Source organism: Leopardus geoffroyi, chromosome A3 (assembly GCF_018350155.1).
Source record: "Leopardus geoffroyi isolate Oge1 chromosome A3, O.geoffroyi_Oge1_pat1.0, whole genome shotgun sequence".
NCBI lineage: Eukaryota > Metazoa > Chordata > Mammalia > Carnivora > Felidae > Leopardus > Leopardus geoffroyi.
The window spans coordinates 79840163-79867886 of record NC_059336.1 but is presented as its reverse complement, the minus strand read 5'-3'; the positions used below and the strand labels follow the sequence as shown (position 1 = coordinate 79867886).

At 40.0% G+C, this 27724-nt stretch overlaps 1 protein-coding gene across 5 annotated transcripts; it reads left to right on the top strand.

Moving 5' to 3' along the window:
* The first annotated feature begins 130 nt into the window (after nucleotides 1-130).
* On the top strand, nucleotides 131-27048 carry FAM161A (FAM161 centrosomal protein A). Of its 5 annotated transcripts, XM_045446170.1 has the most exons (7): nucleotides 131-396; nucleotides 11452-11690; nucleotides 13682-14842; nucleotides 15198-15365; nucleotides 17407-17506; nucleotides 25352-25506; nucleotides 25946-26520. In XM_045446170.1, the coding sequence occupies exons 1-7, from the start codon at nucleotides 211-213 to the stop codon at nucleotides 26079-26081; spliced, it is 2145 nt and encodes a 714-aa protein (XP_045302126.1). In that variant the 5' UTR covers nucleotides 131-210; the 3' UTR covers nucleotides 26082-26520. The 5 variants fall into 5 exon arrangements, 4 of the variants coding, with proteins under 4 accessions (XP_045302126.1, XP_045302127.1, XP_045302128.1 ...); XR_006703489.1 differs by lacking the exons at nucleotides 17407-17506; nucleotides 25352-25506; nucleotides 25946-26520 and adding exons at nucleotides 15695-15810; nucleotides 27038-27048; XM_045446171.1 differs by lacking the exon at nucleotides 15198-15365.
* The last annotated feature ends 676 nt before the right edge of the window (nucleotides 27049-27724 follow it).

Below are 27724 nucleotides of genomic sequence, written 5' to 3'. Positions count from 1 at the left end.
CTCACTCCCACTATCCAGAGACGCTCATCTCGGGTTTCCCGCAGCCAGAGGGGAGTTTGAAGGACTTTTGGCCCCTGGCGGTCCCTGTAGCGTCCCTAGTTACCGAGCCCTTAGTAACCGCCCGCCCCAAGGAGCCGCCCGGTTGCCGGAGGCCGCGCCAGCTTCCCCACTGCAGGCCCGCGCGGGCGCACAGGCCTCAGCGGGGAGGGAATGGCCGCCTCACACCGAGCGGCGAATCTGGCGGCCTCCAGTCTCCAAACCCCAGTAAATCCCAGCACCGGAGCGCAGGTCGCCCAGTACGAACGCGAAGAACCTTTAGAGGCTCTGGGGGCGGAGGCCGTGGAGGAGGAGAAAGACGAAGAGGAGGAGAAGGCAGTGCGGCCGGCGCGGGCGCGGGTAATGCGGGGGCGGGAGGTGGCGGGGGCTGGGCGTCCGCCTGGTGCAGGTGGGTGTTGGTTGGCGTTCCGGCAAGGTGAAGGACAGGCTGGGAAACGCGGCGCCCTGTCCAGCTCCTCCCTACACAGTAAATCTGGCCCGCCACCTTCTTTCTGCACCCCCCCTCCCCCACGGAAAATACTCTAAACCGAGGCGTTGAGAAATCTTTTAATTTCCACCGAAGAGGTTGTTGTAAAAATTTCTTGGAGAGCATTTACTTTATTTCTAGAGTGTACAAAGTACAGAAGTTTATTCCTTTTGCTCCAGCATCTGTTGGGCATAGTTATTTCTTTTTCTTTTCAACTTGGGGAAAACTGATGTCCGCAATAGCAGATAACCCATATAACTCAGGTGAATACGCTGTGCTGTCAGGTGTGTTTAATTGTCGCCTTAAAGTCTTGGTTACTAGTGCATTGTAACACTGCCCATGAGAGGCGGTGTTTAAAACCATTGACGAGTTCAGTGGGCAGATCATATACAGATTAAAGTTAAGCATCCAGAGAAGCAAACTACCGAGGTTCTAGTTTCCTAAACAACTCCTCAGGGTGACAGGCTTTTCACTGACCAATTTTCAGCGTCACATGTGTCCTGAACCTGCCCATCAGGTAGAGGGCCGAGTCTGCCATTTATTCTCTTCGCTTAAAAGACTGGAACGTTGAATTTTAATTCTCATGTGCAGATATTAACCTCCTTACCCCCAGTTAATGATTCTTAGCACTATTTGTCTAAAGATTCTCAGATACAAAACATTATGGCCTATGACTAATGAAAATCACTGGATATTTTGGAATTCTAACCTTTTTACACTAAAACTGTTAAATAAGAAAATCTGTAGCAACATCTTTTATGGTCAGTATTTCACCAACAGATAAACTACTTGAGGTGGTGCAGAGTAAAGCAGATTAAGACCCTGAACAAGAACCAGCGTCAGAGTCCTGGGAACAGTTTCACTCATGATAAAGTTTCCTCACAACACAAATCTCAGTAGCCAGCAAAGGGGGCAAAGTGATGGAGGGAAAAGATTTGAATAGAGGAAAAGGATTGGGAGTCCTGGATTAGGATCCATTCTCTGCCATTTGCTAAGTGATATTACGATGTAACTTTCTTTCTTGTATGTAAAAAAACTATAATATCTCTTTTGTCTCACCAGGATATTAGGAGAACCAAATGAGAAAATGTGTGTCATATCTAAAGAATGATTTATGTAAATTTGTATTAATAATAACAACTGCCGGTGAGACTGTCATTTGAACAACTTGCCCAAAGATTAAATTCTCCTTTGGCTTGCTGTGGTATAGGAGTCAGTCATTTCTGTAGTTGCAGGTATACTTCCTGTGCCCATATTGGGCTCTGAGGCCAGTTCTCTGAATCTAGCTTCAGTTGGTGATAGCACTTCATAGGCCCTGTTATGTGATTGATGATGACATGGGTAAAACAATATTCTTTAATTCACATTTAACCTTTTTCAAAAAATATCAAGCAGTTATTAAGTGCTAGTCACTGACTATTTAGTTGTGAATGAAACAGACATAGATCACATTGTCACAAATACAAAATGAATAGTCAAATGATTATAAGATGAGAAATACCAGCTAAGAAATGAACAGGCTTCTATGATTAAAAAAAGTAGTCGGGCACCTGCTTCTGCTTAAATGAGTTAACATTTAAGTTGATGCCTGGTAGATTAGAAAGAGCAACTATTTGAAGAGTAGGGGCAGAAAAAACATTCATTCCAGGCAGAGGGAACAGCGTGTGCAGATGCCCTGAGACTGAAAGAGAAAGAGCTTTGTGTTATTAAGGATCTGAAAAGAGAGAGTGGGAGGCGGGAGGGGAGCTGAGAGGAGAGGAGAGGAGAGGCAAGGAGAGATGAGGTTGGAGAGGTTAGCTGGGCCTGATCATTCAGGGCCTTTTAGACCAAGATAAGTTTAGTGTTTATTGTTGGTACAGCAGGATGTCCTATGAGACTTAAGAGATCTGGCATGTTTCTTTTTACGTTTTTAAAAGATGACTTGGTGGCTTTGTGGAGAATTATTGGAGACTTTGACAAAGCAGAAGTAAGGGATTGATTAGGAGGCTGTTGTAGTGATTTAGGGGCCAAAGGTGGTAGCTTGGACCTAGGCCAGGGGACATGGCAAGAAGTGGACAGATTTCTCTAGAATGGGTAGGATTTACTGTTAGATCGGATGTGAAAGCTAAGGAAGAGGAAGAAATCGAGAATGCTCATTCCCAGGATTCTGGTTTGACCAGGTGTATAGAAAGGAATGCCATTATTTAATTGGGGATAACTGGAGAGGAATAGGTGTACAGGCTGGGTGGGAACTGAGATTTCCTTGATTCTGAGATGCCTATGAAACTACCAAGTGGAAATGTGTAGGAAGCAGTTGGGCCTATGAAACCATAGTCCTGGGGTCTGCACTATAGATTTCTGTCTGGGAGTTTTCAGCATTTTAAAGACAATGGGAATGGATGAAGTCACTAAAGGAGAGAGTACAGAGAAAGAAGAGAAGGGGCCTAGTATAGAACTCTTAAGAACCTAGCATTTAAGGGGTATCTGGGTGGCTCAGTCAGTTCAGCATCCACTGGCTCAGGTCATGATATTATGTTTTGTGACTTCGAGCCCTGCATCGGGCTCTGTGCTGACAGCCTAGAGCCTGGAGCCTGTTTTGGATTCTAAGTCTCCCTCTCTCTCTGCCCCTCAGAGAGAGAGAGGGACAGAGTGCCACCAGGGGAGGGGCAAATGCACATTCCCTAAGGTGACACAGAGACTTTCAGTCCCTCCTCCCTTTGTTCTTTGGCACACACTCACTGTAAAGCCTGTGAAAATAAGCCCATGAAATGGAGAAAGGAAAAAGAACCATGAAGTGAAGTGAAGGTTTGGGACTCCATTGTCGGGGAGGGTTCGTACATATTTTCGATAGGTTGTAAACCTACTGTTAACTAGACAGCTCAGCTTTTATTTGGTATTTCTGAAAATGAATCATCTCCCTTCTCACAAGCCTACTTAAAAATATATGTGTGTGTGTATATATATATATATATATATATATACACACATACATATTAAGGAGCACCTGGGTGGCTCAGTCGGTCAAGCATCTGATTCTTCATTTCAGCTCAGGTCATGATCTCAACGGTTTGCACTGACAGCGCAGAGCCTGTTTGGGATTCTCTCTCTCTCACTGTCTCACTGTCTCACTCTGCCCCTTCCCTGCTCATGCTCTCTCTCTCTCAAATAAATCAGACTTTGTATAAAAAATATATATATATATATATGTGTATATATATATATATATATATATATTTTTTTTTTTTTTTTTTTTTAAACAAGGGTGCCTGGGTGGCTCAGTTGATTAAGCCTCCGACTCTCTTGATTTGGGTTCAGGTCATAATCTCACAGTTTGGTGAGTTCGAGCCCCTCATTGGGCTCTGCGCTGACAGCATAGAGCCTGCTTGGGATTCTCTCTCCCCCTCTCTCTCCCCCTCCCCTGACTCATGCTGTCTCTGCCTCTCTCAAAATAAATAAATAAACTTAAAAAAAAAAAAAAAGAACTTAGCATTTGATAGGTAGAGAAAAGGGGGGCAAAAGAGATTAAGGACCAGCTACAGTGGTCAGCAAGGTGTGCAAGTTTCCTATTCATTGGCTTTGGTGATGATGGAAAGGGTTAAATACTGCTAAGGGAAGGGAAATTTCATCCCTGAAACAGGAGCGAAGGAGAAAAAGGGCACAAAAGTGGGCAGTTTTGTAGGTGGGAAGATGAGTGAACTTCCCTCTGATGGTTTCTGTCCTCTCAAAGAAATAGAAGAGTTGTCATGGGTAGTTGGGGGCTGGGTGTGAGAGTAGTAGAAGAGCAAGGGAAAGAAAGGTAAGCAGTATTGCTGGGGGAGGACAATTGCTGGAGTATTGCTCCAGGAGTATGTGTGGAGTTGCCAGGCACACCAAGTATCCATTAGAAATTGTCCAGTTTTACTCTAGTATTAGTATTCACAAAACCTTCATTTTATTTTTTTAAGTTACATTTTAATTATGGAAGTAATACATGAACACGTTCTCCTTTTAAAATTTCAGCTACAGGGGCACCAGGTTGGCTCATTTGGTGGAGCATCCAACTCTTGATCTCAGGGTTGTGAGTTCGAGCCCCATGTTTGGTGTAGAGATTACTTAAAAATAAAATTTTTTTCAGGTTTATTTATTTATTTTGAGAGAGAGAGAGCACATGCAAGCAGGGGAGGGGCAGAGAGAGAGTGAAGAGTGAGAGAATCCCAAGCAGGCTTCACATCGGCAGTGGCAGCAGGGAGCCCAATGTGGGGCTTGAACCCACGAACCACGAGATCTGGGCCTGAGCTGAAACCAAAAGTTGGTTAACTGACTGAACCACCCAGGTGCCCCCAAAATAATATCTTAAAAAATATGTCTATCAAATGCTACAAATAAGGTGTGGGCCCTTTTAACACCTCTCCCCCCAAAAAGAAAATCTGACCACCCCAACCCCCATTAGTAGCTACTGTTTTAAAACTGATGTATAGTTGGGGCACCTGGGGTGGCTCAGTCAGGCGTCTGACTTCAGCTTAGATCATGTTCTCACGGTTCATGGTTTGAGCCCTGGGTCGGGCTCTGTGCTGACAGCTCAGAACCTGGAGCCTGCTTTGGATTCTGTGTCTCCCTCTCTCTGGCCCTCCCTTGCTCACACTCTGTCTCCCTCTGTCAAAATAAACATTAAAAAAATTAAAAAATAGGGGCGCCTGGGTGGCTCAGTCGGTTAAGCACCCGACTTCAGCTCAGGTCACGATCTCGCGGTCCGTGAGTTCGAGCCCCGTGTCGGGCTCTGGGCTGATGGCTCAGAGCCTGGAGCCTGCTTCTGATTCTGTGTCTCCCTCTCTCTCTGCCCCTCCCCCGTTCATGCTCTGTCTCTCTCTGTCCCAAAAATAAATAAACGTTAAAAAAAAAAAAAATTAAAAAAAAAAATTAAATAAAACTGGATGTATAGTCTTTTGGGCTTTCTCCTATCTCCTATGTACATAATATTTTAATATATGGTCACACTTTTTAAAAAAATTTTTTAATGTTTATTTATTTTTGAGACAGAGAGAGACAGAGCATGAATGGGGGAGGGTCAAAGAGAGAGGGAGACACAGCATCCAAAACAGGCTCCAGGCTGTGAGCTGTCAGCACAGAGCCCGACGCGGGGCTCAAACTCACAGACCGTGAGATCCTGACCTGAGCTGAAGTCGGAGGCTCAACCGACTGAGCCACCCAGGCGCCCCTATATGGTCACGTTTTATTTATACATATTGTTCTGCAGCTTGCTTTTTCTCTTACATTTACTGGGGGGTTTATCCATGTTAGCATATATAGATCTACCTTATCCCTTAGAAATCTTTTCAGTGCAAAAAAGTTTTTAAATAAAAATTCCGGAACTGCAGATGATACTAGATAGAATTATAGCACAAAAATAATTGACAGTGCTAGTTACTAATAAAGCAACATGTGCTACAAGGAGTCATCATCTAAATAGGTCAAGCCAATCTAGGGAAGATTATCCTCTAATCTGGTGGCTGCTGCATGTACAACATTCCATAGAAAGCTGAACAATTAAAGGGAAAGGGTACTATTTTAGGTTCTTGGAAAATAATGTCCTTGGCCTAGGTTATTTGATTTACTAAATATTTTCTATATACCAAATATTGTATGGAGATGATTAGAAGTTGCTTATTAACCATTCATCTGTTTTTGTCTTAAATTTTTTTTAATGTTTATTTATTTTTGAGAGAGAGAGAGACAGAGTGTGAGCTGGGAAAGGAGTGGAGAGAGGAGACATAGATCCAAAGCAGGCTCCGGGCTCCAGGCTCCAGGCTCTGAGCTGTCAGCACACAGCCCGATGCGGGGCTCAAACTCGTGGACTGTGAGATCGTGGTCTGAGCCAAAGTCCGATGCTTAACCTACTGAACCACCCAGTCGCCCCACCATTTGTCTGTTTTAGATAAAATGTTTTGAGATCAGTTTATCTGAAAAGTTTGAAGTATTAAGCTGAAATGGAGTGGATAGTATGCCAAAGTCAATGCCTAAGTATACTTTGTAGAGATTACTTTGTAGAGATTACGGTTCCATCTTGTTAGAAGCTAGTTAATCCTTCTATAATTTTTCAAACAGTTTTTCCAGGTCCAAATACATTTTATCCTTTTTGTGAAAATGATTCTTATAAGGCCTCCTTTTAAGGCACGTTCTAAAAGAATGAATGAAGAGCACACGGATGTTTTTGCCTAAAAATAGTTCTTTGGAATATTAATTGTAGTCTTTGGAAAATAAGCCCTTTCCTTAATGTGGATTAGAATATAGCTCTTTAGGGCAGCCAGTATTTCTTCAAATGATTCAGTCCTATGTGAGGGAATACCTGTCTTCCCTCTGTGTAAACTTAATTTTTTTTTTTTTTTAGCTTATATTCATTCATCCAACAAATATTTCTTGAGTATCTGCCATTGGCCAAATACTTTTCTAGACATTGGGAACACAGCCACAAACAAAACAGATAAATCATTGCCTTTGTGATATTTATTTTTTGGTAGGGAGGTAAGGTATATGGTACTCAAATAAGTAACTTCATGTAGATGTCAGTTGGAGGTGAATATTGATGACAAAAATAAAGCAGAAAAGGGAGGCTGACAATGAGTGGGGGGGGGGGGAGAGGTTGTAATTTCAAATAGGGTAGTCAGTGAAATCTTGTTAAGAAGATGACATTTCATTAACACCTGAAGGAGTGAGCAAGTGGGTTGTGCAAATACCTGAAGGAAGAGCATCCCAGGGAGAAGGAACACCAAGTGCAAAGGTCCTGAGGTGATTTTGCTGATTCTGTGAACATTGGAAAAACTGCAAACTGGAGTCAGTTACCGCTGCTAGAATGAACTGCTGCTAGGGAGACTCAGCAGACAGAGAACTAACAGAAAGGGATAAAGTCCCTTCTTCCTCCTCCAGCTTTGCAGTTTCCCTCTAGTCTTATTTATTTATTTATTTTTTAGAGTCTACTGGGGAACAGCTGGCAAAGCAGAAACATTCTTTGTGGAGTCCCATCCCCAACATCACATAACAGGGTATAGAATTCTGGGTGGCATTGGAGCCAAGAAACAATAGTTTTAACACCTGGCACATCTATTTTATGTATCATAAAACTGATAGTGCCCATGTCACAGAAGTGCAGAACCTAGGCTTGGATGAGAATTCTGACACCATGCCTATAATCTTTCTCCCAAGGCATGATAAAACTGAAGTTATTTAACTTCCATACAACTGTTTCTTATTGAAGGATTATAGGGGGGCTGAAACCAGGTGACCAGTGAGTGGTTAGGAGCCAGTAGTTAGATGAGAAGTGGGAACCATTTCCTGCTTACCCTAACCTCCGTTTTCAGGCTTTGTCCCCAAAACTGCTTTATGCATTTTACTCCCCTCTTATCCTGCACTTTGCTCCCCACCATGTCACCTACCCCTGCTGCTTTGGCTAATGTCATTTAACTTCATCTGGAATACCCCTTTCCTTTTTTCCCCTTCACTGTCTTTGACCCTCTGGATTCTTCCATTCTTTGACTCATCTCAAATATCACCTCTTCCAGGAAGCCTTCCTTTATCTTCCAAACTCAAACCAAACTAAAGCTCCTTTTATTTGAATACCCTTATCACTTGGTCTTTGTGTCACTTTCTCCTTTATATCAGTCCTCCTCTCCCTGCTTACTTAAATGTTGGTGTTTGCCAACATTTCCATCCTCAGGTTCTTGTCTCTCATCACTCTGCAACCTTATCCACATCTAGGGCTGTACCTGTCACTTCTGTGTGCATTGTGGTTTCCTGGACATCTGGCTGCCCTACTCTCCCCTCAAACTTAGTGTGTCTAAGACAGAGATGAGTTCCCTTTCCCTAAAACACTGTCTGCCGCGGTATTCCCTGTGTTGATGAATGACAGCACCATCATGTACCTAGACAGCACTCCACACAGAAAGCTTTTTACTTTCCAGGCCATTATCAAGCCTCCTTTCTTTTGTCCCTGGTGCTGCTCCCTTCATTTTGCCCTTAATATCTCTAACTCAGACCTTTGCAATAGCCCATTAACTGCTGCCAACCTAGCTTTCTTTCACTCCCTCCTCCTACTTGGCTGCGAAGACTCCTGATCATCATGGTGTTACTCCTCTGCTCACATCCTTCAAGGCTCCTCTTGGCTATGGCCTGGCAACCTGGACTCTTGGTTGGGGCTTTCAACTTGCCTTTTTCACTTTGTTTCCCACCCTCCCTTGGGCTCCATATACCCAATTTCCCACCCCTGCTCAGACTCCCTCTCTGAACACATAATGCCTGTTCCTTCCTCTTGTGGCCAAAAAACCTCTCCTGTCCTTGGGAGGACTTTGGTGTGCCTTTGGAGCCTAACAGATTTGGGATTGAATACCAGCTCTGCTACTTCCTAGCTGTGTGACTGCAGGCAGGTCACCTAACTCCTCTGAGCCTTGGTTTCCTTGAGATCATACTACCTGCTAGTTGCATTGCCACAGGGTATAATAATATACAATGAATGTTCTAGCACTGTGCCTCAGATTTCTTTGTCTTTCACTGCTTCCTTGGTCTCTGGCACACTTTGTCCTCATCCAACTTTATGTCTCCAGTCTGGCTCACCTCTGCAAATTCTGCCTCTTCTTTCCCCCTAGTCAGAATTAGGCATTCTTTCTGTGAGCTTTCATGGTGTCTTATATAGTGACATACATGGTGACTCTTCTGTCTCCCTGTTCAACTGAACAGGGGTCAAGAGTTCTGTTTGTCTCATTCAGTCTGCTATTGATTTGTGTACATGTCCTCTGGTAAACTAGCCAGAAGCTTCTCTAAGGTAGAGTTTTTATCTGATTTGTATCTTTAGCAGCCAGCTGAATGCTGGTTGTCTCCAAAAAGTTAATGAATGAGGAAATTAACAAAGTTCTCATCCCCACAGCTAAGTAATGGTGAGGAGCACATACAGAAACAGCAGAAGATATCAGAAAACTCTCTTACTTGAGTTGTAGGGTATATATAAAGCAATTCTCTGAGTCATAAATTCGTTGGTAATGAATTTCTGCTTACCAGTTCTTTCAAAGAAAACTTGTTTTCCTTCATTTGTTTTAGGTTACCCCAAGTGGTACAGCACTGGCCTCTTGTACACTGTTTTTAGTCCATTAAAAAAAAGCCCATACTGGGGCGCCTGGGTGGCGCAGTCGGTTAAGCGTCCGACTTCAGCCAGGTCACAATCTCGCGGTCCGTGAGTTCGAGCCCCATGTCGGGCTCTGGGCTGATGGCTCGGAGCCTGGAGCCTGTTTCCAATTCTGTGTCTCCCTCTCTCTCTGCCCCTCCCCCGTTCATGCTCTGTCTCTCTCTGTCCCCAAAATAAATAAACGTTGAAAAAAAAATTAAAAAAAAAAAAAAAAAAAAAAAGCCCATACCTATAACTATTTGTAGACAGCTAATTTTATGAATTTTTCTGTTGGGAGAAGCTACTCACTTTTCTAGAATCTTATCAGATTTGATCTATAGTTTTCTATGGCAAACCTGCTTTTTTCACTTTCAGTCTATTTCATGCTCTGGGTTAAATTTAAAACCATGATCAGCAGTCTTTTATGCATAGCATCATAAATAATTTCACCTGTATCTCAACTGAGAGATATTAAAATTATTTTCTTTACAGAGAAAATGGGGTTTTACCTTTTTAGTTGTTGAAGTTAAAGAACTTTGGAAGGTGTGTGAAAAGAGTGAGGGAGGAAGACCAGTCAGACCCTTCTAGGCATGACCTGTATATAGCATAGCTGTGCTATGTGTAGTTATGATACTATACTGCTCTTGTTCTCTTGTCACTCTGACAGTCCCTGTCACCCATGGGAGCTATTGCTTTTGTTGCCCACAGAAGTTGCTGTTCTGATGGTCTCTCCTACCCGCCCCCCCCCCCTTCCTGTTTTGTCCTGAGGCATATAGGTGTCCTTCTCTCTGGCTCCTTAGTGAACCAATGAGAAGTTCCCTCCATTCCCCTGTCCTCATTCTCCCATTTCCCTGACTTTTCCCTTTCCCTATCTTTTCTCCAAAGGCACACCCTCAGGGCCAGCACTGTAGGGGCCCAGCTAGGGAAGGGTTTGGGGCTGTTTTGGCTGGTTTGCAGCAGGAAGAACTGTTTTTCTTCATCTCATTTAGTTGGTTAAGCTTCAGACTCTTGATTTGGGCTCAGGTCATGAGAAGTGGGAACGAACCATTTCCTGCTTACCCTAACCTCTCTTTCCAGGCTTCTGATCCCGTGGGATCGAGCCCCACATCAGTTCCGTGTTGAGCATGGAGCCTGCTTAGGATGCTCTCTCTTTCTCCCTCTGCCCCTCTCCCCTGCTCACATGCTCTCTCTCTTTCTAAAAAACAAAAATAATAAATAAAGGACTTTCCTTGGAAAAAAAAAAGTATAATTCAGAAGGAGGTTGTTTATAAAGGATGGTTTGGTTCTATTCTATTAGCGTATATGTGTTAGTACATGACCTGGGAATCTAACCATCATTTATAAAATGAATTAAATAGCATTTATTTTCTGGCAATTTGATATCTATCTATCTCATTCTTTTTTTTTTTAATGATTATTTATTTATTTTGAGAGAGAGAGTGCATGTGAATGAGCAGGGGAGGGGCAGAGAGAGAGGGAGAGAGAGAATCCCAAGCAGGCTCCACGCTGTCAGCATAGAGCCTGACTCAGAACCAGATCCCACGACTCTGAGATTATGACCTGAGCTAAGATCAAGGGTCAGATGCTTAATTGACTTAGCCACCCAGGTGCCCCTCTTTCTTATTCTTAATAAAATGTCATTAGGGGAAAATGTACATAGCCCACAAGTAACTTAGAATCCATTATATGTATGTAGCCCACAAGTAACATATAACCTAATTAAGTGTACACTTTAAGAAGCAGCATTGGGAATTGGTGTCATTTTAATTTGTCTTTCAATTCGAAATACCACATAACAGGTTTTTTTTTTTTCCTTCCTTACCAGACTAATTTTATCACTAACATTTCCGAGGTGGATGGACAAACACATGTAAGTGGTGAGGACTTTGTGGACTTCTCTGATGTTTACCACTCTAATGAAGACTATTTTAGGAAGCTAGAAGAGCTGAAAGCTGCCCACTTGGAAACTATGGCAAAATTAGAGAAAATGTACCAGAATAAATTAAATTTAAAGGAAGTTCAGCCAGTGATCATCAGGGAAGAAGCTTCTAGTGTCTCTTCCAGGTAAGTTTGTACATGTATTATTTGTGGGCTGTAAAATGTATACTTAAAAGTGCAGAACAAAACTATCTCAGAATATCTTCTTTCTACTGTCCCTTTGTGCTTTTAATGATATACAGAGGTTGGATTTTATTCAAAATGTGTAATGGCTTATCCACCAGTGGCTTCTTGTTTTGAGAGTCATTTGGTGGTCATTTAGTCTTTTCTCTCTGACCTGCCACTCACAGAACTGTAGCTATGTATCAAAATATTTGGTCTGGCCATTTTTAAATGATAAAAATTAAAATTTAATTTTAAAAGCCGTTTACAGTATGTGGATTAACATGAGATCATTAAAAATACAAAGTACGACTCTGCTCTCTCTCTCTCTCTTTATCTCCCTCCCCTTAATATCTCAAGAGTATACTTTTCACTTTAATAAACTTTCCAGCTTCTGGTACTTAAAAAAAGTTATATATGTATGTATATATATATATACGTATATATACACGCACATATATGTGTATATATATATATACACACACACACATATATGTATATATATTTATAATATGTACGTGTATATCTGTGTGTGTGTGTATAAATATAAAGTACAAAGTGTTCAGGTCTAAGATATAAATCTTATTCAGGTTTTCAAAATAGTCTGTAATTCCTGGGCCCATTTCTACTGTAAACTCTCTTGTTTTGAAACTTGAGGCAAGTCTCTTAACTCATCCAGTTGGTCAGTGCTAATTGTGCATCTCCCGTGTGCCAGGTGTTGCCTGGCCCCTGAGGAGCCAAAATGGAGATGCCCTCGAGGAGCTCAAAGAACTAGCTGAGAACCAAAAATTACAATACAACATGATGTAACAGTGTTATAGAGACAGAAGAAGAAACAATTGATTATGTTATGGTGTTGGTAGAGGGATGCAGGCAGGAATTTTCTACAGAACTGTCATATCTAAGTTCAGTCTTAAAGGAGGCATAGCTGTAGCAGATGCAGGAAGCCAGGAGTGGGCTTCTAGGCAACAGAAACCATGTGTGCAGAGGCGTGGCAGCATGAGAAATCACGGTGTGTGTGAAGAACTTCATGTGATTGGATATAACTTAAGATTAGAAACTGGAGGGGCACCTGGGTGGCTCAGTTGGTTGTGTCCAACTTCAGCTCAGGTCATGATCTCGCGGTTTCTGAGTTCGAGTCCTGCATTGGGCTCTGTACTGACAGCTCAGAGCCTGGAGCCTCCTTCAGATTTTGTGTCTCCCTCTCTCTCTGCCCCTCCCCCTGCTTGTACTCTGTCTCTCGCTCTGGAAAATAAAATAAACATTAAGAAAAAAATGTTTGGAAACTGGAAGTAGAGAGAAGCAAGAGGTGAAACGGAAAGGCAGACAGTGGCTAGCCTTGAAGGGCTTTATAATCTAGACTTGACTTTGTTACAATGACAAATCATAGAAAAGTTTCAAGAAGCGGAGTGACATGATTATATGTATGTTTTAAGATGGTGACTCTGGAAAACGTGTAGAGAATGGAATAAAGTTTACACCCAAGGAGCCTCTGCTGTCTCAGGTTCCCCTGTAATGTGAGGGAGTTGAATTTTAGATAATTTATAGGCATCTCTTAACTCTATTCTAAATAAAAGTGATAATTAGAAGCCTTATCTATAGGCTCTTACCTTCTAACTGATTATACCTTGATCTTAGAAAATGTATAGTGCACAGGATGCCTGACTGGCTCAGTCGGTTAAGCGTCCGACTTCAGCTCAGGTCATGATCTTGCAGTTCACAAGTTCGAGCCCTGCGTCTGGCTCTGTGCTGACAGCTCAGAGCCTGGAGCCTGCTTCGGATTCCGTGTCTCCCTCTCTCTCTGCCTCTCTCCCACTCATATTCTCTCTCTCAAAATTCAACATTTAAAAAATTTTGTTTTAAATTAAAAGAAAAAACAGAAAATATCTAGTTCTTAATTTGTATATTTGGTCACATGCAACTGAGAGCATAATCTAATTATTCTTCTCATTTAGGTCTGAATCAGAAAAGAACTCCTATCACCGTATCTCATTAATGACATCCTTTTCAGAGCCTGATTTAGGGCAATGTTCCTCCTTGATTATGTCTTCCTCTGAAGATGACTTGCCCAACTTAGAAAAAGAGTGTCCTGAGAAAAAGAGAGTGATGAGCTATGCTAAAGAACTGATCAACAACATGTGGACAAACTTCTCTGTTGAAGATTATATTCAGTGTGGACATGCTGACTTCCCAGTTGAAAAAACAAAGAAGAAACCAAGAGAATGGGTACCAAAGATTACAGTACCTGAACCTTTTCAGATGATGATTAGGGAACAGAGGAAAAAAGAAGCAAACATGAAATCTAAGCCAGATATTGAAATGGTACACCAACTGCTCAAAAAACAAGAGGAGGAATCAGAGTGTAAGAAAAAATTCCGAGCCAATCCAGTTCCTGCATTTGTCTTTTTCCCCCTTTATCATGACATAGTCAAGCAAAATGAAGAACGCAGGAGATATATGAAGGAGAAAAACAAAGAAGCTCTTTTGGCCTCACAAAAGCCATTTAAGTTTATCGCAAGGGAGGAACAGAAGCAAGCAATCCGGGATAAGCAGATGAGAGACTTGTTTAAGTCTAAAAAGAAAACAAATCGATTTAAGGCCAGACCTATACCTCGGTCTACTTATGGTTCGGTTAGCAATGGAAAGTTAGAAGAAGAGCCGTATAGAAACATTAGGATGCAACTGAGAGCCCAAGAGCTTTTACAGAATTCATCCCCTCTGCCTCTCAGATCAGGTCACAGAAGTTGCGCTGCAAGGAAGCTCAAGGGTCCTGAACAGGCTGAAAAGTTGAAGTGTAAACACAACTTTAGGTGGCAAACTGCTGATTTTGAAGACCTTCCCGAGAGATATCAGAAACGCCTCTCGAAACAGAAGTTTTCAAAATTCCTAATTGTCCGTAAACCATCTGATCTTCACGCAGCCTCCAATGCATCCACTCAGAGAGAGAAAATTTTGGCAGACGTTGCAGCAGATGAAGAACATTTAAAAGAAACACGGGCTTATCTGTCTCCAAGGCACAAGTCACCAGCAAGAAGTGCAAGTGCAAAGCCTGTGCCTTGTAACTGCAACCCTCCAATGCCCACAGTGTCTTCCAGAGGAAGAGAACAAGCCACAAGGTAAATAACTAGGATATCGTACCAGCTGACTTGCGGTTGCTAAAATCGTGTTTGCAGCTCTGTTGATTTTATGTTGGTGAATTTGAAAATGTGAAAAAATTATATTTGGTGATATATTTTACCGTATAATATAGAGTATTTTGCCAGAGGGTGTTCTGCTAAGAAATGAATGTATTTTGTATTTTATGAATCTTTGGGGATAGAAAAGGTTAGCCTGTTGATTTCTAGTTTTGCAAGTCAGAGCCTTCACAAAAGGTTGCCTTTTTTCAACCTTTGAATTTTCCCGTGTTAAATCTTTGCGAAACAGCATTCTCACTGGCTTAAAGTGAATTAAGCCTTAGTTTGTTGCCCTCAGGAGATCACTTGAGGAAAAGAAAATGTTGGAAGAAGAGAGAAGTCGGATCCTAACTAAGCAGAAGCAAAGGATGAAAGAATTGCAGAAACTCCTGATGACCCGGGCTAAGGCTTATGACTCACATCAAAGTTTAGCTCAAATGTCTAAATCCAGAGTCATGTCTCTCAGGTATCATAAAAGAATCCTGAACCTCCAGATCACTGGTTTTCAAACTTTCTTTCAGTGGATACGATATATGAACAGATTGATTAGTATTTTAGTTTCCGGATTAAGTTGCCATCGGTTACTTAAATTCAACGTACACACATTCTCATTCACACTCACCTCATGGTGAGAACCACCGTATGTACTCACCTCATGGTAAGGACCATAAAGCCATATTGATGAATTGAAACATTTCATACTGATTGTGGCCATAGTTCATAGTTGTAATTTTATGTTAGTATCTAATCTTTTTTTATACTTTTTTTTTATACTTTATACTTTTTTTTTTTAAGTAGGTTCCATGTCCATTGTTGGGCTTGAACATGATACAACCCTGAGATCAAGGGTCGTATGCTCTACTGATTGAGGTAGCCAGGTGCTCCTTCTTTATACTATTTTTGATTGCACAGTACTAATATTGAGAAAAATCTTTTTTTTTAAGTTTTTAATTTTAATTTCAGTAAACATAGAAAAATTTTGATTCACACAAAGCTCTTTTTTAATAGCTTGCCATGTAATCTAAGAATATTCTTCAATAAATAGATATGTCACAGAGCTTTGTTCTGAGGTCTGCGTGAAATCTAATATCACAAATTAATACACTGATGTTAAATAACATCAGTTATGTGTGTCAGTTAACACGTGTGTATAAATGTTTAGTGGTGTGTATTGCATTCCGTTGCAGTTTGGATATAAATAAATAAAAATATTTGCAGAACCCCTTCACGAACACTGGAATTCTGCAGCACAAAGTTTGAAAACCAGTGTTCCAGAGGAACATTTTTATGTAAAAATGTTCATGTTTAAGTAGGAAAATATCTCCCCCTAAGCTGGGTAAGTAATATGATTAATTAATTTTTAATCTGATTTATAAGTACCCCCCAAATTATATTTGCTTTTATTTTTTATATTTTATTTATTTTATGATTTTATTTTAGAGAGAGAGTGCAGGAGTGGGGAAGAGAGGCAGAGAGAATTCTAAGCAGGCTTCAGATTCAGCGCAGAGCCCAATGCAGGACTCGATCCCACAACCCTGGGATCATGACTTGAGCTTAAATCAAGAGTCGGACACTCAACCGACTAAGCCATACAGGCACCCCTGTATTTGCTTTTAATTATGAGTATTCCTTTTCAATTGTAAATTTTTATTTATAATAATAATTATATTCTTTTATAATGTATATTATGTTTATATCCCTTATAATATATATCAGTGTAATTCAGTGATAGAGGGAGCTTAATTTGATGAACTTGAGCAATAATTTTTAGAAATATACTGTTCACCCTAAGAAAGTAAACTGGATTTTTCATAATACCAATCTTATGTATAATTAAGCATAATTAGCATTTTATAGTACAATTATTTTCTCTAATCCATGAAATCTTATTATCTTGGTAAAGTTAGTATATTTTACATAGAGGAAATAGCATAATTTAGTTCATTATAGGATCTTATCCAAGTAGTAAGTACATTTATTGTGAATTTATGTATTTTGCTTCCTTTTTTCTATATGTTCTGTTCCCCTAGTCCCCATTTCTCCCCTGACCTGCTCCCATTTAATTCACTCTGCCACTGATTTATAGGACATCTCACTTATGAGGAAAAAGAAGGAGCAAGGTCTTGTTTTTCAGAAGAAATTCCTTAAAGAAAAGATATCTAATTTGAACTAAATTTTCTTGTTTTTTTTCACTTACAAATGAGATAAGAGGGTGTTCATTCATCTCTTCAGGCCAGTTTGAAGCATTTTAATACATAATTTTTTTAAAATCTTGAAGATTTCAGAAACATCAGAGTATCCAGATTGTTCCCAGTATGTAAAGGTGTGTTCTCACAACCTAGGATTTTTATTCTGCAGTCCATAAAAATTTACCAGTCTAGGAAAGGAATTGTGGTAAACTGTAAGCTGTGCTCATAATTTAACTTCTGATCTGTCGTCTAAGCTAAATGTTATATGTGCAAGTTATTATTTCTTTTTAAAATGCTGTTCCTTTTATTTGATTTTAGAAAGAGTGAAAAGGAAAGGATGAGAGAATACCAACGAGAACTAGAAGAGAGAGAAGAAAAATTAAAAAACAGGCCGCTACTATTTGAAAGAGTTGCTCAGGTTGTGTTTGTTGGAATTTAAGAGCTACTGTCAGCCTTTTTTTTTTTTAATTTAGCATCTCTAGCTCCTAATTTACAGTCCATTTTTTTTATATGTTGTATACAACTTATTGAGACATATTGTTTCTGTGACAGCTTCATCAAATCAGTCAAGTAAGTTTTTGCTCAAATCTGAGCATTGAATCTTGTTGATAAGACATGTCAGCTTGATAACATGCTGCTAATCCAGTCGTATTCAAAATGTTTCACAGCCTGTTTTTCATGGCTGGTCTTTTCTTTTTAATACCAACTTAGCCGGATATTAAGGTGAGCCTTCATGATACGATTTGTAAGTCTTTGAAGAATTAAAAAATGAAACAAAATGCTAATGGAATCAGATTTATTTCTGCCAGTTTCTTTTCCAGTTTCATTGAGATATAATTGACTTAGAGCACTGTATAAATTTAAGGTGTACAACGTAGTGAGTTGGTATACATATATTGCAAAATGATTACCACCACAAGTTCAGTTAATAACCATCACTTCATGTAGTCACCAAACTTTTAGGATTTACTAAGATCTAAACTTTTAGGGGTTACTCTCTCAGCAGCTTTTTTAAAAAAATAATATATATTTTTAAAGTTTATTTATTTTTGAGAGAGAGAGAGAGAGAGTGAGAGAGTGTGTGTGAACAGGGGAGAGGGTGAGAGAGAGAGGGGGACAGAGGATCCGAAGTGGGCACTGTGATGACAGCAGAGAGCCTGATGCAGGGCTCGAACTCACAAACTGCGAAATCCTGACCTGAGGCGAAGTTGGAAGCCTAACAGACTGAACCACCCAGGTGCCCCTCTTAGCATCTTATACCTTAGCATATATACCATACAGTGGTATTAACAGAGTCATCGTGTTGTACATTACATTCCCAGTACTTATTTGTCTTGTAACTAGAGGTTTATACCTTTGACCACTTTCATCCAACTCCCTTGGTAACCACAAATCTGATCTGTTTTTCTATGAGTTTCTTCTGTTTTTGCTTTTAGATTCCACATATAGTGAGATCATACAGAATTTGTCTTCCTCTGATTTATTTCATTTAGCATAAAGTCCTCAAAGTCCATCTATATCATTGCATATGGCAGGATTTCCCTTTTTATGGCTGAATAGTATTCCACTGCATATATACCACATTTTCTTTATCCATTAATCTTTTGATGGACACTTATTTTGTTTCCATATCTTGGCTATTGTAAATAGTAATGCATTGAATGTGAGGGCACAGATAATCTCTTTAACATAGTGATTTTGTTTCCTTCAAATAAATACCCAGAAGTTGGACATTGCTGGATTCTATCATATTTCTATTTCTATCTTGTTTATTTTAATGTTTATTTATGTATTTTTGAGAGAGTGAGAGAGAGCAGGGGAGGGGCAGAGAGAGAGGGAGACAGAGAATCCCAAGCAAGCTCTGCATGGTCAGTGCAGAGTCTGACATGGGGCTCGAACCCACAAACTACAAGATCATGATCTGAGCTGAAGTCAAGAGTCGGACATTCAGCGAACTGAGCCACCCAGGTGCCCCTCATATTTCTATTTTTAATTTTTTCAGGAACCTCTGTACTGTTTTCCATTTACAGTCCTACCAACAGTACACAAGGGTTCCCTTTTCTCTACCTCTCACTAGCATTTGTTATCTCTCGTCTTTTTGATATAGCCATTGTGACAGGTGTAAGGTAGTATCTCATTGTGGTTTTGATTAGTATTTCTCTGATGACTAGTGATGTTGAGCATCTTTTCATATATCTGTTGGCCATTTGAATATCTTCTTTGGAACAATATTCGGATCATTTGCCCATTTTAAATTGGATTATTTGTTTTTTTGCTGTTGACTTGTATGAGTTCTTTATATATTTTGAATGCTAACCCCTTATCAGGTAAATGATATGCAGATATTTTCTCCATTCAGTACATTGCCTTTTCATTTTGTTGATTTTTTTTTTTTTTTTTTAAACTTTTTTTTTTTTTTCAACATTTATTTATTTTTGGGACAGAGAGAGACAGAGCATGAACGGGGGAGGAGCAGAGAGAGGGGGAGACACAGAATCGGAAACAGGCTCCAGGCTCCGAGCCATCAGCCCAGAGCCCGACGCGGGGCTCGAACTCACGGACCGTGAGATCGTGACCTGGCTGAAGTCGGACGCTTAACCGACTGCGCCACCCAGGCGCCCCTGTTGATTTTTTTTTAAGTGAGTCTGTAATTTTCATTCTTACCTACAATTACTGAAAGCACTTCCTTTTCACTGGAAAAATAATTAGATCATATGGACAATGAACCCTGATTTTACTAAATTTGTACTCGGTTTTATAATCTCCTCCTAAAAAATATTTGTCAATTTCACATCCCTCTCAAAAGGGAGGTGTTCTAATGGGTGACATAGCTTAACAATAGACAGAATCACTGGAGGTTACAGGTGTTGTGAATTTCAACCTGTTACATTTGGAGCTTCCTGTTAGCATTAAAGGACTCTTCTCAGTGACTCACTGAGGACAGAGACATGTATTGTAACTGAATTTACACATTACAGCCTCTCAAAGTTATGGGAACCCTTTACTTACAGATTTGTATACAATTTTATGTAATGCTTTTCATTTTAAGGGGTGGGTTTCTTTTTTTAAAATCTCAGTTTCAACTTGGAAAAATCATCATAAGCTGTTCTATTTAGCATAAAGTGATTGACTTTTAGCTCCTAAAATAGTTATTTCCAGCTCCCAGCTGCAGGTTTTTATGTCTGTTTGTCTGGTGGCTCTGTCTACAGAGATTTCCCACAGGTATCTTACATTCATCTTGCCTGAAACTAGATCTTCCTCTTTGATTTCCTATTTTTATTGGACCATAGTTTTGGTGATTGGGAACCACTTTGCCTCCCTCTTTCAGTTGCTACTGAGAGACCTGGAAAGTTTTCTTCCTAAATAATATTTGGACCTGCCTTTCTCCATTCCCGATGGTGAAATGCTAGGTGAAATCTCTATTGTCTCCTGTGTGAGTTATTGTAATGGTTTGACTCATTTTCCTGCCTTGCTCTTTGCAAAGCCACCCATTATATCTTCACTTTACTCTCCCCGTTCCCTTGCCAAATCTTAACCCTGAATATGTAGTAAATAACCTCTGATAACGATGATGATCATCCATTTTCACTGATTCCACTTGTTCTCATTTTCAGTGAATGGTATCAAGAGATCTTGGGGCACCTGGTGGTTCAGTGGGTTAAGTGGCTAACTCTCGCTTGGTTTTGGCTCAGGTCATGTTCTCCTGGTTTGTGAGTTTGAGCCCTGCATCAGGCTCTGCACTTAAGTGTGGAGGCTGCTTGGGATTCTCTCTTCCCTCTCTCTCTGACCTTCCCCTGCTTGTGCCCTCTCCCCCTCTCAAAATAAACTTTAAAAAACTAAAAAAATAAAAATAAAAAATAAGAAAGAAGTCTTGTCACTGACTTCTTCAAACAATATTACAAAGTGGGTATTCCTTTTTTGAAAGTTTATTTATTTTTGAGAGAGAGAGAGAGGGAGACCCAAGATCCAAAGCAGGCTCCACGCTGTCAGCACAGAACCTGATGCGGGGCTCAAACTCACAAACTGTGAGATCATGGCCTGAGCCAGTCAGAGGCTTTGGCCTCCCAAAGTGGCTATTCCTATATTACAGAGGAAAAAGCTGAAGTTCAAAGAATGTAAGTAGTAAGATTCATAGTTAGTAATGGAACTAGGGTTGGACCCAAGTCAATCCTTCCAAACACTTAACACTAAGCTGTCCTGCTTTCTCCCAGAAGATAACCCCATGAATCTTAGCATGTATAGATCCTCTACTTTCTGATCCCTGTTAACCTCTAAAGAGGTTAACTAGTTTCTTTCAGAAACTTTTCTTTCAGATCATACCAGACTACTAGTTTCAAACTTGAAATCTTTGTTGATGCTGTTTCTGAACACTCTTAGAGCTTCTTCCTATTTTTCCTCCTGATCTTTCAAGTCTTCCTATAAAATAACTTCTTGAATTGTTTCCCAGGTTGGATTGAGTACCCTTTCCTCTGTTTTTTTTTATTACCCTCAGCATACCTCTGTCTTTGCTCCTGCTACATTGTGTGGGAAATTAGCTGTTTCAGGATCTCTCTTCCCTTCTAGCTAGTTACTTTTGAAGGTTGTGGTCAAATCTTTGTATTCCCAGCACCCAGCGCCTAGGAGAACATCTGGCACAGAGATGTTAAGCATTTGTTGAACCAAAACTGAACTGTCATGATCAAATTAGCCAGATAATGACTTCTCATTTGGGGGTGGGGGGGGGGGGGCGGATTAGCCCAGGCTGAGAGCACTGCTCTGACCTATTAGTGATGAGTCTCAGCGTGAGTAAGCCGTTTTGCCGTGCTTTGAATTCCCAGTTTCTAAGCACAGAGAAAATGAGGCAAAGTAAGTAGTTATGTGAAATTAAACCCATGAAGAAGTTTTAAATGTTGAAAACATAGGTCAGTTTCATAGCTGATGCTGCTTCCACCGCTTCTGGCCCTAACATATGCTGTTCCCTTTGTCCAAAACACTTTCCTGTGTCTATACCCACTACCTTCCATGAGGACTTGTTACAAAATAAGTATTCAGTAATTAAATAAATGACATAATTGATATAAATGAAACTTATGGTTATGAAAAATAAGTACTTTCCCCCCTTCAAATGAGGGCACTGATTTGTAGACAAACTCATCATTGCATGTTATTTTGGTTTCCTGTAGAAGAAACCCTAGTTTTCTTTTGCAGTATTTGGTAGTAAAATAAAATAATCATAGTTATTTTAATTGCTCCTTTTATTTCATTGTCTATAATTCTTTTGCATGGTGAAATGCAAGGAAGAAATGTTTATTTCAAAATTTATTTTTTTGTTTTTTTTAATGTTTTTATTTATTTTTGAGACAGAGACAGAGCATGAGCAGGGGGAGGGGCAGAGAGAGAGGGAGACACAGAATCTGAAGCAGACTCCAGGCTCTGAGCTGTCGGTGCAGAGCCCGACATGCGGCTCAAACTCATAGACTGTGAGATCATGACCGAGCTGAAGTCAGACGCTCAATGTACTGAGCCACCCAGGCGCCCCAGAAATGTTTGTTTCAATTAAGAATAATTATACACTAGGGGTGCCTGGGTGGCTCAGTTGGTTAATTGACTCTTGGTTTCAGCTCAGGTCATGATCTCGTGGTTCATGAGTTGGAGCCCCACGTTGGGCTCTATGCTGGCAGTGTGGACCCTGCTTGGGATTCTTTCTCTTTCCCTCTCTCTGCTTCTCCCCTGTTCTCTCTCTCTCTCCCTGTCTCTCAAAATAAGTAAATAAACTTAAACAATTTTTTAAAGAATAATTATACACTATTCACCATGATATAAAATATTAAAAGGTAATTAATTCTATATATAGAGTGACTGGCAGTGACTCACCATTGCTTTGGTTTTGTTAACATAAATTAGTACAATTTTTTTCTCGCAGCCTGTTTTGCTGTGACTTTTGCTGCTAATTAACAGCTGTTATTTCATAAATTTACTCACAACTTTATGCATTATCCCCTTATTAGGGCTAATTGTGGTCTTGCTGCTGTTGAGTTATTCTCTAGCAGAGTAAGCCTATGATCCAATACAGAACAAACCGTGTTGTCCTGTTTCTTGGAAATCACAGGGTTTATTAACTGAGTAGATGTTAAATTAAATTCTAAGCCAAATTCAAATGAAGACTTATGAGTACTAACTTTGGTATCATTTTAATATCTCATATTTAATTTCTTTGATCAGCATACACTGTTCTTAATGCATTTAAAGTTAGGTCTGGGGTTTCCTTATTCTGCTTTACATTCTTGGGGGCATAGTTCTTATCTTCTCACTTTGCCATGACTTTCAGTTCCTCGAGGCTTGTCTGTTGATATTCATAGCCTCTGAATGCATTTTTATTTACTTTTCCAAAAATTGTTGCTAATCATAGTGGGTGGATTTTGTAGTGCTTTTTCAGTTTTTCAGAGCATCAGGAAATCACCGGTGGTAGTTTATCCATTGTAATCGGTCTTTGCTATTTTGGTTTCTCCCACGGAACACTAGATGCCATGTTCCCTCATTATGCTGGAGTCTGTAGATTAGGCAAATCAATACTGACACCTGCATTGCTGAAGTCAGGTTTAAGCCACCTTCAAACTCCAGGATGACCACTATTACTTAGAGAAAGCAGCATGGTGGAGTGGAACAGACCTAGGAACTGGTCAAGAGACTTGGTTCTATCACTCATTATCCTTGTGACCTTAAGCAAACTGCTTAACCTTAGTGGGGGTGGAGGGAGTGTCTTAATTTCTTTGTTATATTTGGGGGTAAGACTGGGTACTCTCCCACACTCTTTCCAATATGGGATGCCACTGGGGCACTGGAACTAGTGTATTCCTAGTCACCTTGCTTTAGTTGGAGGTCCAGATGGCAATTTTTTCCTTTCCTTTCCTTTTTTCTTTTCTTTTCTTTTCTTGAGAGAAAGAGAGCATGGGTAAGGGGGGAGAGAGAGAGAAACAGAGAGAGAATCTCAAGCAGGCTCCACGCTCTCAGTCCAGAGCCTGACACAAGGCTCCAACCCACAAACCGTGAGATCATGACCTGAGCTGAAACCAAGAGTCAGTTGCTTAACCGACTGAACCACCCAGGCACCCCCCAGATGGCAATTCTTGGCCCTATACTAGTTCATATCCGCTCATAGGAGGTAAAAGTTGACTAAAACTGAGGCACTAGCGTGAACCCCAGTCATCTTGTGACCCTGGAAAGCCTGTGGTCTCAGGAACTGTGATGACTCCTAACTTGCTTCAGGTATGAGAGAGTCATCTTAGCTTAGCTCCACGGGTCCCAAAGCCAGGAAACAACATTCTGGAGATTTGAACATAGATCAAAATTCTTACCCTTCTTGCTGTGTCCATTGCTTCCTCCAGAGTAAAGACAAGAACAGTGATGATTTTATCATCTTTGATGGATTAGAGATGTGGCATGTAAAGAGTAGAAATTACAGGAGGTACATAAAATGAAAGAAACCTGACAACTATCATGAACTTCTTTTCTTCCTGATTTTTCCAGATATCCTTGAACATAAAAGCCTATTTTTAAAAATATATAAAACAGGTATAGTGTAAAGAATAACTAATAGGTCAAAATTCATGTGGCTACCACCCAGGTTAACAAATAGAACGTTGCCAGCACCCCAGAAACCTTGTGTGCCCTTCCCAGATCGAAACCCTCCCCCACTCCCCTGGAGGTAACCACCATTGTAACTTCTGAGATAAGCATTTCCTTGTTTTTGTCATTACTGTTGTTGTGTTTTTCTGTTTGTTTTTGCAGTTTTACCTTCCTATGTACCTATCCCTACAAGTATAGTTTAGTTTTGCCTGTTTGGGAACTTTATGTAAATGAATCATACATTCTGTATGTATTGTCTAATGGTTTACTTCTTTTGCTTAGTATTATGTTTGTGAGATCAATCCTTGTTGTCATGGACAACTAGAGTTCACTCATCGTCATTGCTTTATTTTACTCTGTTGTGTGAATAGACCACTATTTAGCCATCCTGTTATTGATAGGTATTTGGGTTGTTTCTGGTTTGGGGTTGTTACAAACTATATTATCTGGAACGTTTTTGTACATGTCTTTTGGGGCACATCTGTAGGACTTTCTCTGGGAATATGCCTGCAAGTGGGTTTGCTCGTCACAGGGTCTGCCTGTTTCCAGCCAACTGTGATTATTGAATTTAATTTTCACTGGAGCTTTTAATCCATACGTCTTTAATGGAAATTTAAAGTCTTTTGTTCTCATCTAAAAAGGTTTGTCTTTCCTATAGAAAAATGCAAGAATGGCAGCAGAAAAGCATTATTCTAACACCCTAAAAGCAGTAGGACTATCTGATGAGTTTGTTTCAAAGAAAGGCCAAAGTAGAAAAATATTTGAGTACTTCAGCAATCAAGAGATGAAAAGTTTCACTGAAGATAAAGAAAGGTAACATATATAAGATGTCTAAATGGTTTACCTTTGAAATAATTCTTACCTACTGGAAAGCATAAAACTGTTCTGTATTTTTAAAAGATCTCTTAACCTAACATATGTGAATTGTTGTAAAACATTGATATTTTAACATTTGACACATTCAGAACATTACATGGTGATGAGGTATCTTGTTTTTAAAGCAGAATAATTTAAATTCTGACTGACATAAATAATGAAAATAGTTAAGATGCTTTCAAATGGAGTTTTGAGAGTCAATCAAGGTTTGAAATAAGTTAGTTCCCAATTGACACTTTTATAGAGTTTTCTTGATAAATCAGAGTTCGTACACTTGAGGAAGACTGACTACTTGATGGCATACATTGCAAAGAGTTTGTTGATCTTTAAACCAAATCATTTTTCCTGTGAAAGATTGATACATTTCTTCCTCCAGCCTTAATGAAGAAGAAAAAATAGAAGGAGAGAATGGGGAAGAAAATTACTTTATTGATACCAACAGCCAGGATTCTTACAAGGAAAAAGAGGAAGCTGATGAAGAGAGTGGAGAGGAGAAATCTGTCAAGGAGTAACATGGAATCAGTAGGGTCTCCTGTCTGAGCCCCTGCAGTCAATTACAGCCTTGGGCATTAGCATCCATGCTCGTGGTGTTCAGAACATCAGTGGGAACCTTGTGATATGTACAGGGCTCTTGAGCAAAGTCATGTGCAGCCTGAAAAGGCCAAATCCAGCCAAATGAATGGTTTTTGGGTCAGTTAGAGTAAAGCTTTGGCTATTCAGGTTTTTTAATCGCTACATATAGTCTGTGTGTAACTTTGATCTCACTTGTATTTTTAAAAAGCATTTGAGAATCACAGCTGTCACAAACTGATTAGTTATAAAAATATATGTTACTTCCTTATTTGGGGTGGAAAAAAAGGGCTTAGCATTGAGAGCAGAGAGAAGTATTGGCTTTTGGTGATTTGAAAACATTTTTCTTGGAAGCCTGAATCAATAAATATCTTAAAATTACACTATTTGCCCATTCTTTTCCTCTGCAATGCATCTCACAAAATGAATCCTCACACTTGTTTTACTGAGTATTTTAAGTCTTATCTGAGCCATTTTTTTAAAAAAATAATAAAATACAGAAAAAATACATACTTGCAAATTTGCATACATTTCTGCACTGAGAGTTTGCTGTTAAATTATCCACACTATATCATTACTTTTTATTTTTATCCCTAGTCTTATTCCAAATTATTTTTGATGTGTAAATTATTGGAAAAGTTTTTATATCAGGTATTTTTTTAATTCTGTGTATTATGATGGAAATAATTGTAAGCATCTGAGTTATAATCTTAATTGAAGGTAAATATCAACCCTATTGTGTATGTGATGAAATTGTGCATAATAACTTGTTCAAGGAAAATCTCCAAAGAAATTCATATTTAACTTTTTTATTTTATTATTAAAAAATAATTTTTTAAATGTCTTATTTATTTTTGAGAGAGCACAGTCAGGGAGGGGCAGAGACAAGGGGACAGAGGATCTGAAGAGGGCTCTGTGCTGACAGCAGCGAACCAGATGTGGGGCTTGAACTCACGAACCTTGAGATCATGACCTGAGCCGAAGTCGGACGCCCAACTGACTAAGCCACCCAGGTACCCCCAGATTTTTTTTAAAATATTTTTTTTAATGTTTATTTATTTCTGAGAGAGAGACAGAGCATGAGTGGGGGAGGGACAGAGAGAGAGAGGGAGACACAGAATCCGAAACAGGCTCCAGGCTCTGAGCTGTCAGCACAGAGCCCAACGTGGGGCTTGAACTCACAGATCGCAAGATCACGATCTGAGCCGAAGCCGGACGCTCAACCAACTGAGCCATCCAGGCGCCCCAAGGTACCCCCAGATTTAACTCTAATACTTGACCCACTTATTCTCAAATTTATTTTTTTTTTATTTATTTTAAAAAAAAAATTTTTTTTTTCAACGTTTATTTATTTTTGGAACAGAGAGAGACAGAGCATGAACGGGGGAGGGGCAGAGAGAGAGGGAGACACAGAATCGGAAACAGGCTCCAGGCTCTGAGCCATCAGCCCAGAGCCCAACGCGGGGCTCAAACTCACGGACGGCGAGATCGTGACCTGGCTGAAGTCGGACGCTTAACCGACTGCGCCACCCAGGCGCCCCCAGTTATTCTCAAATTTATATACACAATTGCAGACATATTTTGT